We start from the raw sequence: 11,268 nt of genomic DNA on the forward strand, positions 1-11,268 counted from the left end.
GTACCCTCCTCAGTGCGGAGACACAGAGACACTTGAAAATAAAAACCACAGATGTTTGAGGTACTGCTGACATCAACCGGCACAAAGTGGATATATACAACTTGGTATTTGTAGAAGATTCACTGCTGTATCCTTTTGTATGGCTGAGTGCTAATTCATAGGGAAACTGGCACAAAAATGATTTGTACAACTTATGTTTGTAGATCCACTGCTGTATCGTTTTGTATCATGCACCGCTGATGTAAACTGGCAAAAAAGTGGACTCGTACAACATGGTTATATTTATATGCGCCCCACTGCTTTTTCTTTGTATGGCTGTCTGGAAGGGCATATAGACGTCAGTCGAGTGACTGGGGACTAAGGTGGCCAGTTTGCGCTCTTCACATTCTTGTGGTAAGATCTCCCTCTTTACCATAGAAATGCTGAAGGAAACATGAGTCAAACTCATACCAGTTAAAGAAGCACAAGCAATAACCCTTAAGAGATGTATTTATTTTTTATTTGGTAGATGGTTCTGGTATGTGCAGTTTGATTGCATTTAAAATGAGCAATAAAAAAAAAGTTTAAATATATTTCTATTATGATCAACTTCAGTTTAATATGTAGGTGTCGTACAGGAAATGGGAATGCTCATTAAAGATTTTAGAAAACCTACATTGTGCATTGACTCTGACCTTTTTACTGCACAACATTCTGTCTCTGGACAACTGTCACATTTCCTCTACATTTTGTCTTTGCTGTCAGACTCGCTCAGATGAGCAGATGTCTTCGAAAACCATAAACTGAGCGTCTTCAGAGATTGCAGATAGTTCTTCCTCTGTATTAAAACCACTACTAGAGCATCCCTTCATCTGACCCATATGAAGTGAGAGATATTAAGTATTTTGCCATTATTGATGTGGGGAAACATTGCCTCCTAGTGTTGACGGAAGCTTCTACTGTAAGCCCAGAATTCATTTTCTTGTCATTGTCAACTCACCTTTCCAGTAACATCAAACCAGAGAGTAGATCTCCATTTATTTCACCATTTTAGCTAGTGCTAGATAAAGTAAGCTGCGTTTAATTGAAATGTATACATGGAACGTAACCTCGACCTACCCTGTCCTCTTGGAAAACCGACTGCAGAATAGAAGATCAAACCGTGCCATTGGCAGAGACTTTTATAATAAATAATAATGAAATCCTTCATGATTCATTATAACAGACCCACATCATATTACATCAGTTAAATGTTTATATGGCGGCGGTTTAAACAGTCACCACACGTTTGAATCCAAAGTATACTCATCACACAAATCTAGTCTTAGAACAATGATAACACCTGTAACATGTCAGGAAGAGTTGAATAGTCCATTTTAAGTTTGTATCTCAATATACTGTAACTTTAAAATTAGTCTGGGTTGACTATTTGGAGATGCTCAGTGGGTAAATGCTCTAGTTCCACTAGAGGACATCTAGGTTATGAATAAAAGTCTACATAAACACATTGGTATTTAAATACAATACCTACTTTTTGGAACATGGTTATAGGATGCTGAAGACTCACTAATGAGGAAAATTTACCTAGTGAGCATCTCTGAATAAATCACTCCTGTATATAGCTCAATAAACAACTAGATGTATCTTTTTTTGATTTGTTTATAAAGTATTAAACAGTTTCAAACTTGAATCTACTTCAGATCTATATTTGACATGGTACAGTTGGTTTTTGTAAGCATATATTTTGGTTTGTTATAGACTACTGAAAATGCTGTGTGACTAATTTAGGCCACTGCAGTAAAAGGTTAACATTTAGAAATGATCCTTCTCAGGTTGAGAAGTGACTGCAAAGGGCTACAGAAATCAGCAGGTGTAGTTAAAGTAGTTTTTAACTGTAATGCAGTGGATTATTGACAATGACATGAACATATTGGGGTTGACATCCATGTAAGCATACATTTTACTACAACAAAGTGACATTCACATGCAAATACTGTAATAAACCAGATGTAATGTCATTTCGTTGAGGGCCAATGGGGAGATTCACAAGATTTTCCCACATAGAGTTTTCCCCCTGTGTTGCCATTAGATTTCTGTTGTTTTGGGGGATTTCCATTAATTCTCATATAACTGATTTGAGAATTAAGGCATGCAGTGTGAACAAAAATTGCAATTAACTTGTTGGATATGGAACTTATCCAGGTATAAACTCTGGGTTGCTGTATTTTTTTTCACTTGGATATTGTGGGTTATTGTGTGCAAATAAAGCTGGAAAAAGTCAGATTCTTCATGTTTTCAGTTCAGGCTGTAAGGCAGTGTTTCTCAACCCTTCTCCTGGACAACCCAATGCCCTGCATGTTTTAAATCTCTCCCTGCCCTAACATACCTGATGTAGCTCATGATGTACTTGATAATGAGCTGATCATTTGAATCAGGTGTGACAGAGCAGGGAGATCATACATGCAGGGCAGGGGGGTGCCCAGGGTCAGAGTTGAGAAACACTGCTATAATGCAACAGAAGGCAAACACTTTGAAAGGGGTGGTGACTTTCTATACCCACTGAATATCTAGTTACTGATGTTTGAAATTGGCATAATAATGATTTATTAACATTTACCACAACGATAACTGCCTTTTTCATGATTGCTGTGTCACACAACATACATGTAGCTTTATGTACTTAGTCATTCAAGCATTCACAAACAACATTTTCCATTAATGACGGAAAAATAACAAATGTACACTTTACACATAATTTTGAACCGCTAGGGTTAGCATGTTCTAAAAAAGCAGCATACAGAAAACATGGAATGAATATGACATAGAAAATACATTCATTGTAGTTGGGAACCCAATGAAACAGTTACAAGTAATCCAGGACAGTCGTGCAAAGCAGCTCTATTAGCTTGACCCAAACAATATCAGGAAATTGACTTGTTACTTGGAATGTCCCTTGACATTAAGTCCAATAGATTTTTTTTTTCTTCCTTTCACTATATTCAATGGAAGGAGTCATGCATGTCCACCAAAATACTTGAAAGAAACCTCACACATCCACATTAGAAAATCTGAAAAGGGGAGACTGATGGCGGGAATTCAAAAGTATATCAATGCGGTTCATTGCACATTCAGCAGTGTATATGTTAGCAATAAGACAGGGGCTGTGGTATTGGACCAATATACCATGTCTACGGCTGCCTGGACAGTGCTTAGCCAGTGTATATTTGCAATATGCCACAACCCTGAAATGACGTATTGCTATTATAAATCAGTTGTCAACAAAATTAAAGCAGTAAATGGTGTTATGACATCTAAATTGTGGTATACCACGGATATCAGCACTTTGGATTTGAACCACCTGGCATATAATGTAGCATAACACGTTACAGATATCAGAGCAGCAGCGCAAATATGACACTGCTCAACTTTAGCCAATACAGACATTTGGAATTTCAAACAGAATTTGCTGTACTCCTAAGGTGCATTCTGTGATATATTCACATCTTCACATGCAAAAAAAGGTACTTTTCGTTTATAGCAGCAGAGAATAAAATACCTGGCTGAAATTACTTAGGGGTCTCTAGATAAGGGCAATGCACTTCAATTAGAATTGTGATTCTTGGCTTTCAAAGCCTAAATAATATTTGAGCCCCTTACATCCTGAAAATGAGGTAAGTCCAGGAAGCGAGGGAGAGTAATATTGTAGATTGACTTTGGTATGGAAGAGTCCCTTGCACAATATCTGACTTTGAAGCTCAGTGTTAGCTCAGTGTTAGCTCAGACCCACCTGGTTTTTATTTTACTTTGCAACCGTTCCTGAAGAGCGGCTGGTACTCTCCCAACTAGAAACTCCAACAGTCCAGTCAGTCCATTTCAGGAACTGACTAAATTCAATACATCTGGTCTGCCAAGTTAGTTAAATCGAAGACATTCAGTGAAGAAGACTCATTTAACGAAGGTCTCAATTACAATAAACCTGTGCGCGCCACTTTCCCGCATATCACAGGATTGAGCATATCCCAATCTTAGGATTGAGCGCCAGAATTCAGTTAGACATTTACGTATAGCTGATTAATGAGGCCCCAGGACTAGAGATGCCTAACGCTGCAACAGAAAAATGAAAATCTCAAAAATCCTGGATAATCCGGAAGTGGTTCTCAATTGAGGCTGGCTCATCTTCAAAATGCAGCTTCTGGCTGAGACGTGCCCCGAGCTCCTCGAGTTTCTTGACAAAGCGTCCATGCTCACGGCCCACCCAGGCCCGCATGGGATCACGCACCTCATAAGGGGTCACGTGAACGTGGACTGCAACCCTGCTGGCCGCCAGCTCCCCCAGCGCCCGCTTGTCTGTCACCCAGGTCTCGCTACCTCCCGGGTGACCGCCGTCCAGCCAGTACATGTCTGAGAGGCACTCTACAAACGGCCCCAGCTCCGGGTCAGCTCGTGTCATAGCCAGCTCGTATACCATCTGGTTGAGCACCACACAGCCTTTGCTGAAGCCCACCACGGCCAAGGTAAAACCAGGGGCGACTCTGTCACCAACCCCTTTAGGTGGAAGTAAGTTTGACAGGCCAGCTTGCTCCATGCCGTTGCTCAGCAGTGCCCTACAATCAAAGTTACAGTTCAGTCATTTGGAACTCAATTTTTTTTTAAATACTATAAACTTGTTACTAATAACCAAATTGCTAGCTATGGTGTTGTTAGTTACAATGCCTTTACTAGAATAAAACTGTATGAGGTGCTTAACCTGAGGTGGCGGAATGCTCCATAGTCAGTTGAGTGCTCAGGTGCTCCGAACAGGTTGCTCTCCACAAAGTTGTGGTAGCAGCTGAACTTGTGCAGATACATACGAGAGGCTCGGATCACCCAAATGTGACGATTGGGAAAGCGGCGAGCAAGGGTGAGGGCGACAAGCTCCAGGCTCCAAGACAGCCACTGTGCTCCGTCCGGCTGGAGAGCCATATCCTGCTGGAAGTTCTAGAGTGGGAGTGTTTGAAATTATAGGGTAAGGAGTGGGTTAGGCGGAGGCAGAGAAAGGGTGGAGAAAAGAATAGGTACCACAAATCCCACTCAAGCCCCTATTCCCGAAATGTTTAGCAAACTTAAAAACAAAGTGCCTTATGGGATTCCACTTTCCTCCTTTAGGCTGCATTCTTGCACATTTGCTGAAAGGGGCCACACTAGGGTCTACTAAGCCCCTAAACCCATGAAAATGTTCACAACCAGAGATTTTGGGCAAATGGTGGAGGCGTGCATGGACGCTCAAGTGGAGGGCTGTGGGTGGAGGAAAGAGTGTCAAAGTTGGTGGTGTCACAGTGGGGAGATAGATCGGAAAAAGGTTGATTCACCCAGCTTAGTGCAAGGTCTATACTTCAGTGTCATTCAGTTGGCCTACCAATGACTACAATTATTCTGACAAAAATAAACATCTCTCCACCAAGTATGATCTCTTTCTCAGGTTCTTTTGTTGAAGACCTGTCTTACTTTTTATTAATCAACAATACCCCCCCCCCTCCCCCGTGAAACAGTGGGGTGACCCATGAGGTTTAATACAATGAACCCATTCATTAACCATTTCTCAGCATCCCATCCAGAACACCCAAAGAATACTAACACTCCCTGGGATATACTATTACACCCTGGGAACATGTTAGTGGGCGATAGCCAGTAGGACCACTTGGAGTGGATTTTGTTGAATGCAGTATGTAAATTCGAGACCACTTAAAATGCAAAAGGTTTTGTAACATGCAGGCCTGTACTAGACAGCCCTGGGCGAACAGACATGCTGAGATTGACCATCCTTATTTACAGCCGTGGATAGCCAATACACAACTGTGAGTATATTTGTGACATTTAACAAACAGGATTAACCTACAGTATATGCTAAACAATTATCTTTTTCCTCGATTACACGAACGGCATGCGAACGTGTTTGCAAGCTGTAATTTCAAAAAACTAAACGAATTTTTCTTGGCAAAATAAGTAGTACGCATGACTACGCTCACACACCCCACCTGTATGTCTCCAGGAAAAAACACAACATGTGAATTGCAATTCTCTGAAGACTCGGTGTCTGTGCCGCAACTCCCATGTGACTCCGAAGGACTGAGTAGAAGCAAGTCATTGACTCGGTCCGGTTCGCATCCCGGGACGTTGACTAGTCTCCTTAGTCGCGGAAGACACCCAGGGCGTGTTTCCTGGACTCCAGGCACACCAAACTCTAAAGCCTGGGTGGAAGATGAACTTGCTGCAGCGCTCATCGCTTTGGCAACACGAGAAAATATCTTGGCAATTCCAAGAGCTAAATACAATCGGATTAGTGCTGTAGTTGCAAATGCGTAGCTTGCTCAATGGCTAACGGCAGATGGCTAACGTATGACATCCCTGAAATAAACACGCCAAAGTCGACCACGTGCAATATGATGCAATATCGAAAAAAATAGTAATACAATTATTTTGACCCCCTCTCGTTATAAATTGTCATCATTGCCTGCGTGATCATGGACGATGACAATTCGCGTATTTGTCAACTACATGTTGGAATATGCTAATGACGCAGACAATGTTGTTGTATTTTCTATTTCACCCAGCGCGTGGCGCTGTTTAGTTGGGCATACAAGAAGGTCGTCTGCGCACGACAACCAACATCGCGCAGGTTCTCACTGTAATCAGTTCCTGCAAGCAATCTACAACCGTTGTATTTTCAACAGATTTGTGAGGTAGATTGTAGATTGACTTTTGCTGTGAAAACACTTGTGATTAAGTGGGGAATATTTAAGAAACGCTAACAAATTGAGATACAAATAGCATGGGGCAGTGGGGCAGCAGATTGCCGACCAATCATGTTCACGCTGTCGTTCTACTTTACGAGGTTGCTTGGGTTATTACCAGTTAGGGTAGTTGAGAAACAACTTATTTTATTTAAAAGTATGTCACGATTTTAAAACGATACCACATTAGAAATAACTACTTAATCATATAAAATGTCGAGCAATAATTTTTAATGGTGTGAGTATTGTTTGTTACAAAATGTTTGAGGTAAAACTCGACTGAATCCATTTATCAGTGAAAATGGGTTCGTTAAGTAGCAGACCTCCATTTTCCCAGAATGCGCCCAGTTTCCAAGTTTGTGCAATCTCTCCGAAAGTATCTCTAGTGAAGCGCGGAAGTTGCGAACTAAATGCTGGTCAACTTTTCTTTCTTCAGTAGACACGTGATCGATTTACCCTGCGGTTTCAACTTTCGTAGAATTAAGTATTGTATTTTTATATCAGCCACACACGAGATATATTTAGCATGTCATTTTATATGATACTGATGATTTTATGAACTATTGCTACTTCATGTTTTATAACCTTGGCATGTTCATCATTTTGGTTTGCAACGACTTTCAAAGTGACAAAAGTGTGTATTTGCGATATATGAGGTTATTTTGTATTTTCCATTTTACAACGTATTATTCATAGCCATTTTGTTTATGTTAAAATAAACTACCACATGTCAACACAGAGTGGTCAAATTAAAATCATATTATGTTTAAAAAGATTACAACCTATCAAGCGTTTTGCTAAACATATTACCTAAATCCTCTGCTGCAAAATCTGTTGTAGCGAAGTAGCATTGGTACAGATCTCCCGGAGCGTAGATACGGGGACTTGCAATACAGTTGTCAAATATGGTGCTTACAACTAGTAAAATGGAGCACTGCAAAATCAGCACCTGAGTTTAGTGACATGTGTTCCATGTCTGTTTCAGGGGGATGGCTCACAGTTCCATGGGCCGGCGTCTGGTTGCTTGTCTCCTCAATGTCTCCGAAGCACGCAGGAAAAATCTGGTGGAGACAGTGGCCAAGGCAGCCATATTCGATGGTGATGGTGAGTTTAACTTACTCCTGAAATAATTTGTCAATTATTAATAGTAACTGCATTAACAGTAATTGGGGTGAACTAGCTAGCATTTAACAAAATATGATGGTTTCTTCTCTGATTTCTGCATCTTTCCAATTGTCAGGCAGGCGACGAGAAGGGACGACAGTCCTCAACATCTTTAATGACGACGACTACAACCGTTCAGTCATCACTATCGTAGCCAGGATCGAGTGTATCAGTGAGTCTGTGTCTATTGTTGTAGGAAAGAACACCACTAATCAAGGGAGAATTTCATATAGGCCTTATGAATGTCATGCAGAAGGCAAGTACTTTAGAATGGTCTATATATCATCCTAGGAAATGTTTTGAGATTCTCTGGTAGCCCCTCGATATGACTTCATGAAAAAAAGAGGCTGATTTGGATTTAAGCTGCCCATAACAATATCCTACTTTCACTTGTGGTAGTCCTGTCCAATAATAGAAGTTACTGTCAATGTGTTTCTGTTTCAGCGGAGGCAGTGCTGTCAGCGTGCGAGAAGGCTTGTGGGCTGATTGACATGAGTGCCCATGAAGGGGGCCACCCAGCGATGGGTTCCGTGGACCTGGTGCCCCTTTACCCTCTGGGAGAGGAGGTGGAACTGGAGGACTGTGCCAAGGAAGCTAAAGGTGATTTTGTGCGCTGCATTTGGTCACGCTCTCTTTCTCTAAATACACTTGCAGCATGTAGCCTAGCCGTTAGAGCATTTGACCAGCAACTTAACGGTTGGATCGAGTCCCAAGCAGGCTAATTCAAAAATCTGTCATTCTGTCCTTGAGCGAGACAGTTAACTGTTAATTGCTATTGAAAGTAGATTTTCTTAAGAGTCTGCTGTGACTTCAATGTAGAAGTGTAAGTCATGCTGTGTATGAGTGTGCATTTTACATTGCTTCATGCGTGAAGGAGTGTTTGCTTATCTGTCCTCTGTCTGTGTACAGCGGTTGCTTCTGGACTAACCAAGCAGGTCAGTGGCACTAGTGCTTTCTTCTTTGGCGTGGCAGATTCTCCACAGCACAGAGGTTTGGCACAGAGACGCAAGGAGTTGGGTTGGTTCAGGAAGAATCCAGACAAAGAAGCAGTCCGACCCGATGTCGGGCCTCTACCGCAGAAACGATACGGCCTCACAGGTTAGCACTTTGGCACTTGGTGGACTTTATATGCACACATATCATCATCTAAAGTGGTTTCAGAGTTCGGTTTGAACTGCATGTTCCAGTCAACCTGCTCTCAATGGCCTCACATTGCACTTTTGTATAAAGCACAGGATAGGGAGAGTGTACCCATTTCCTAATACTTAGGCAACTTTGAAAATAGCGCGCCTCTGTACCGTTGTGTTCCCTCCAGCATGTGATTTAGTTTTTTGTTTGATCTTGTAACCTTTCGACTCCCTTTTAAAATGCAGGCATCGGAGCAAGTCCCTACGTCACGAACTGCAATATTACCATCGACACCCAGGACTTAGTTCTGGGGCGAAGTGTCGCTAAGGCGATCAGGGAATCTACCCCTGGAGGCCTTCCAGGGGTGCAAGTGCTGGCCCTGTCACACAAGGGTGCCGTGGAGATCGCCTGTAATGTGGAGAGCGTAATGGGGAAACCCCTTAACCAGGATGGGGAAGGGGGCGAGCCGTGGCCCACCTTCAGTATTGGTGGGCAGCCCTACCACCATGTTCCAGCATCTGTCATCGCAGCCAGGGTTGCAAAGCTGGCAGGACAGCAGGGTGTTGCCACTAAGGGCACGGCACTGGTGGGGTTCACGCCACATGAGTGCAGGGCCCTGGCAGAGAAAGCTTTGTCACTGGGCATCGGTGAGTTCTGGAAAGAGCAGCGCAGGATAAACATGTAAACGTTAACTTGTTTCTTATATATATATATACCTAAAAGTATTGTATATTGTATTATTTAGGAATTAGGCGTAATTAAATTAATGCATTCTTATGTACAAGATTTACAGCACATGAATAGTACAAATGCAACAAAATTTTTTAGCTTCTGTCCACTTTTGATGCTTTTCATGCCCAGAATCTCTCACTATTACACAACTGTATGGAATCCATTGGAATTTGTATTTGTGACAAGGATATTGCACTTATTATCTTATTTAGTGTTGTGATTGTTGAATAACTATAACATAGGCCTGAAGTATTAATGGAAAGCTTGACAGTTAATTCACTCAAGTATTATCAAGTATTTTGAGTTAAAATAGCTTGATACGACAGTGAGACTGATAGGCTTACAAATAGAGTATTTTTTAGATACAAGGTAAAGTTTGTTCACGGCTGCCACACAATTATTGACTTTGAGTTATAGAACTCATTACTTGCAGTTTTTCAAACAAACAATTATATTGAAGGACTCATTGAATAGTTCTTGACTTTAACTTAGGCAGAGTCTTTATACTTTTGGTTCTACAAAGCTGTGTGTGTCATAGAATTCAATAGTAATTTAAGCTGTAACCTAGGATACTACTCAGAAATGTTCAGTGGCTCAATATTCTCAACTAGTGATTCCGCAATGTCTTTTCAATATGTACCCAAAAAACAAGGGAGATATACCAATCTTTCCTTAGTCACCCCCCCCCCATCACAACATGTTTATGTGTATAATTTAATTTAGAAATTTCCTTGTTTTTGAAAGAAATGCAAAAAAAAAATTGTCCTTTGAAATAACATCAAATTGATTAGAAATAAATGACTATTGTAGCAGGAAACATCTACATAGGCATACAGAGACCCATTAGCAGCACATTGTTTACTAATCTAAGTTTATCAATTAAAAATGCAAATTGATCACCCTTTTGCAACTGCTAGCAGAGCAGAAAACTGTTGTCCTGATTTAAAGAAGCTTAAAACTGGCTTTCTGTAGACCAGCTGAGTATCCGAAGCATCAGCAATTATGGGTTCGATAACATGCTATCTTCTGAAAATCGTTTGTCTATTCTTGTTCTGAGAAATGAAGGCAATTCCAAGTGAGAAATAACCAAGAAACTGAGTATCTCGTACAACGCTGTGTACTACTCCCTTCATATAACAGCGCAAACTGGCTCTAACCAGAATAGAGAGAAGAGTGGGAGGCCCCGGTGCACAACTGACAAGTGTGATGCTCTGGGCAATGTTCTGCTGGAAAACCCTATATATTAATTGAGGAACATGATGAAGAGTTCAAGGTGTTGCCCTGGCCTCGAAATACCCCAGATCTCAATCAGATTGAGCATCTGTGAGATGTGCTGGACCAACAAGTCTGACCCACAGTGACTCCACCTCGCAACTTATAGGGCTTGAAGGATCTGATGCTAATGTCTTGGCGTGAAATACCACAGCACACCTTCAAGGGTCCCATGGAGTCCATGCCTCCGCTGGTCTGCGCTGTTTTTAATTTTTTTATTCAG

At 41.4% G+C, this 11,268-nt stretch overlaps 2 protein-coding genes across 8 annotated transcripts; one reads left to right on the plus strand and one right to left on the minus strand.

Annotated features, from left to right (window-relative positions):
- Positions 1-2,559: 2,559 nt before the first annotated feature.
- c16h2orf69 (chromosome 16 C2orf69 homolog) lies at positions 2,560-7,728 on the minus strand. Of its 2 annotated transcripts, none has more exons than XM_010879688.3 (3): positions 7,560-7,728; positions 4,727-4,956; positions 2,560-4,583 (listed from the first exon to the last, which is right to left on the minus strand). In XM_010879688.3, exons 2-3 carry the CDS (start codon positions 4,939-4,941, stop codon positions 4,106-4,108), a joined length of 693 nt encoding a protein of 230 aa, XP_010877990.1. In that variant the 5' UTR covers positions 4,942-4,956; positions 7,560-7,728; the 3' UTR covers positions 2,560-4,105. The 2 variants fall into 2 exon arrangements, with proteins under 2 accessions (XP_010877990.1, XP_010877989.3); XM_010879687.5 differs by lacking the exon at positions 7,560-7,728 and adding an exon at positions 5,994-6,275.
- Positions 5,551-10,534, plus strand: ftcdnl1 (formiminotransferase cyclodeaminase N-terminal like 1). 6 transcript variants are annotated; one of them, XM_010879680.5, is made up of 6 exons: positions 5,551-5,813; positions 7,735-7,853; positions 7,990-8,085; positions 8,358-8,513; positions 8,823-9,011; positions 9,287-10,534. In XM_010879680.5, the coding sequence occupies exons 1-6, from the start codon at positions 5,725-5,727 to the stop codon at positions 9,724-9,726; spliced, it is 1,089 nt and encodes a 362-aa protein (XP_010877982.2). In that variant the 5' UTR covers positions 5,551-5,724; the 3' UTR covers positions 9,727-10,534. The 6 variants fall into 6 exon arrangements, with proteins under 6 accessions (XP_010877982.2, XP_010877979.2, XP_034142849.1 ...); XM_010879677.4 differs by lacking the exon at positions 5,551-5,813 and adding an exon at positions 6,474-6,698; XM_010879682.3 differs by lacking the exon at positions 5,551-5,813 and adding an exon at positions 6,915-6,987.
- Positions 10,535-11,268: the final 734 nt, after the last annotated feature.

This window comes from Esox lucius, chromosome 16 (assembly GCF_011004845.1).
Source record: "Esox lucius isolate fEsoLuc1 chromosome 16, fEsoLuc1.pri, whole genome shotgun sequence".
Lineage (NCBI taxonomy): Eukaryota > Metazoa > Chordata > Actinopteri > Esociformes > Esocidae > Esox > Esox lucius.

Bases quoted from the DNA above. Each gene is read 5' to 3' on its own strand.
- c16h2orf69 (XM_010879687.5), bottom strand. From the start codon at position 6,239: ATGAGCGCTGCAGCAAGTTCATCTTCCACCCAGGCTTTAGAGTTTGGT. The intron at 4,957-5,993 runs GTGGGGTGTGTG...CTCCCACTCTAG, and splicing joins TTTTTCCTGGAGACATACAG to AACTTCCAGCAGGATATGGC. The intron at 4,584-4,726 runs GTTAAGCACCTC...CTTTGATTGTAG, and splicing joins GGAGCATTCCGCCACCTCAG to GGCACTGCTGAGCAACGGCA.
- ftcdnl1 (XM_010879677.4), top strand. From the start codon at position 6,487: ATGACAATTCGCGTATTTGTCAACTACATGTTGGAATATGCTAATGAC. The intron at 7,854-7,989 runs GTGAGTTTAACT...TCCAATTGTCAG, and splicing joins AGCCATATTCGATGGTGATG to GCAGGCGACGAGAAGGGACG. The intron at 8,514-8,822 runs GTGATTTTGTGC...GTCTGTGTACAG, and splicing joins CTGTGCCAAGGAAGCTAAAG to CGGTTGCTTCTGGACTAACC.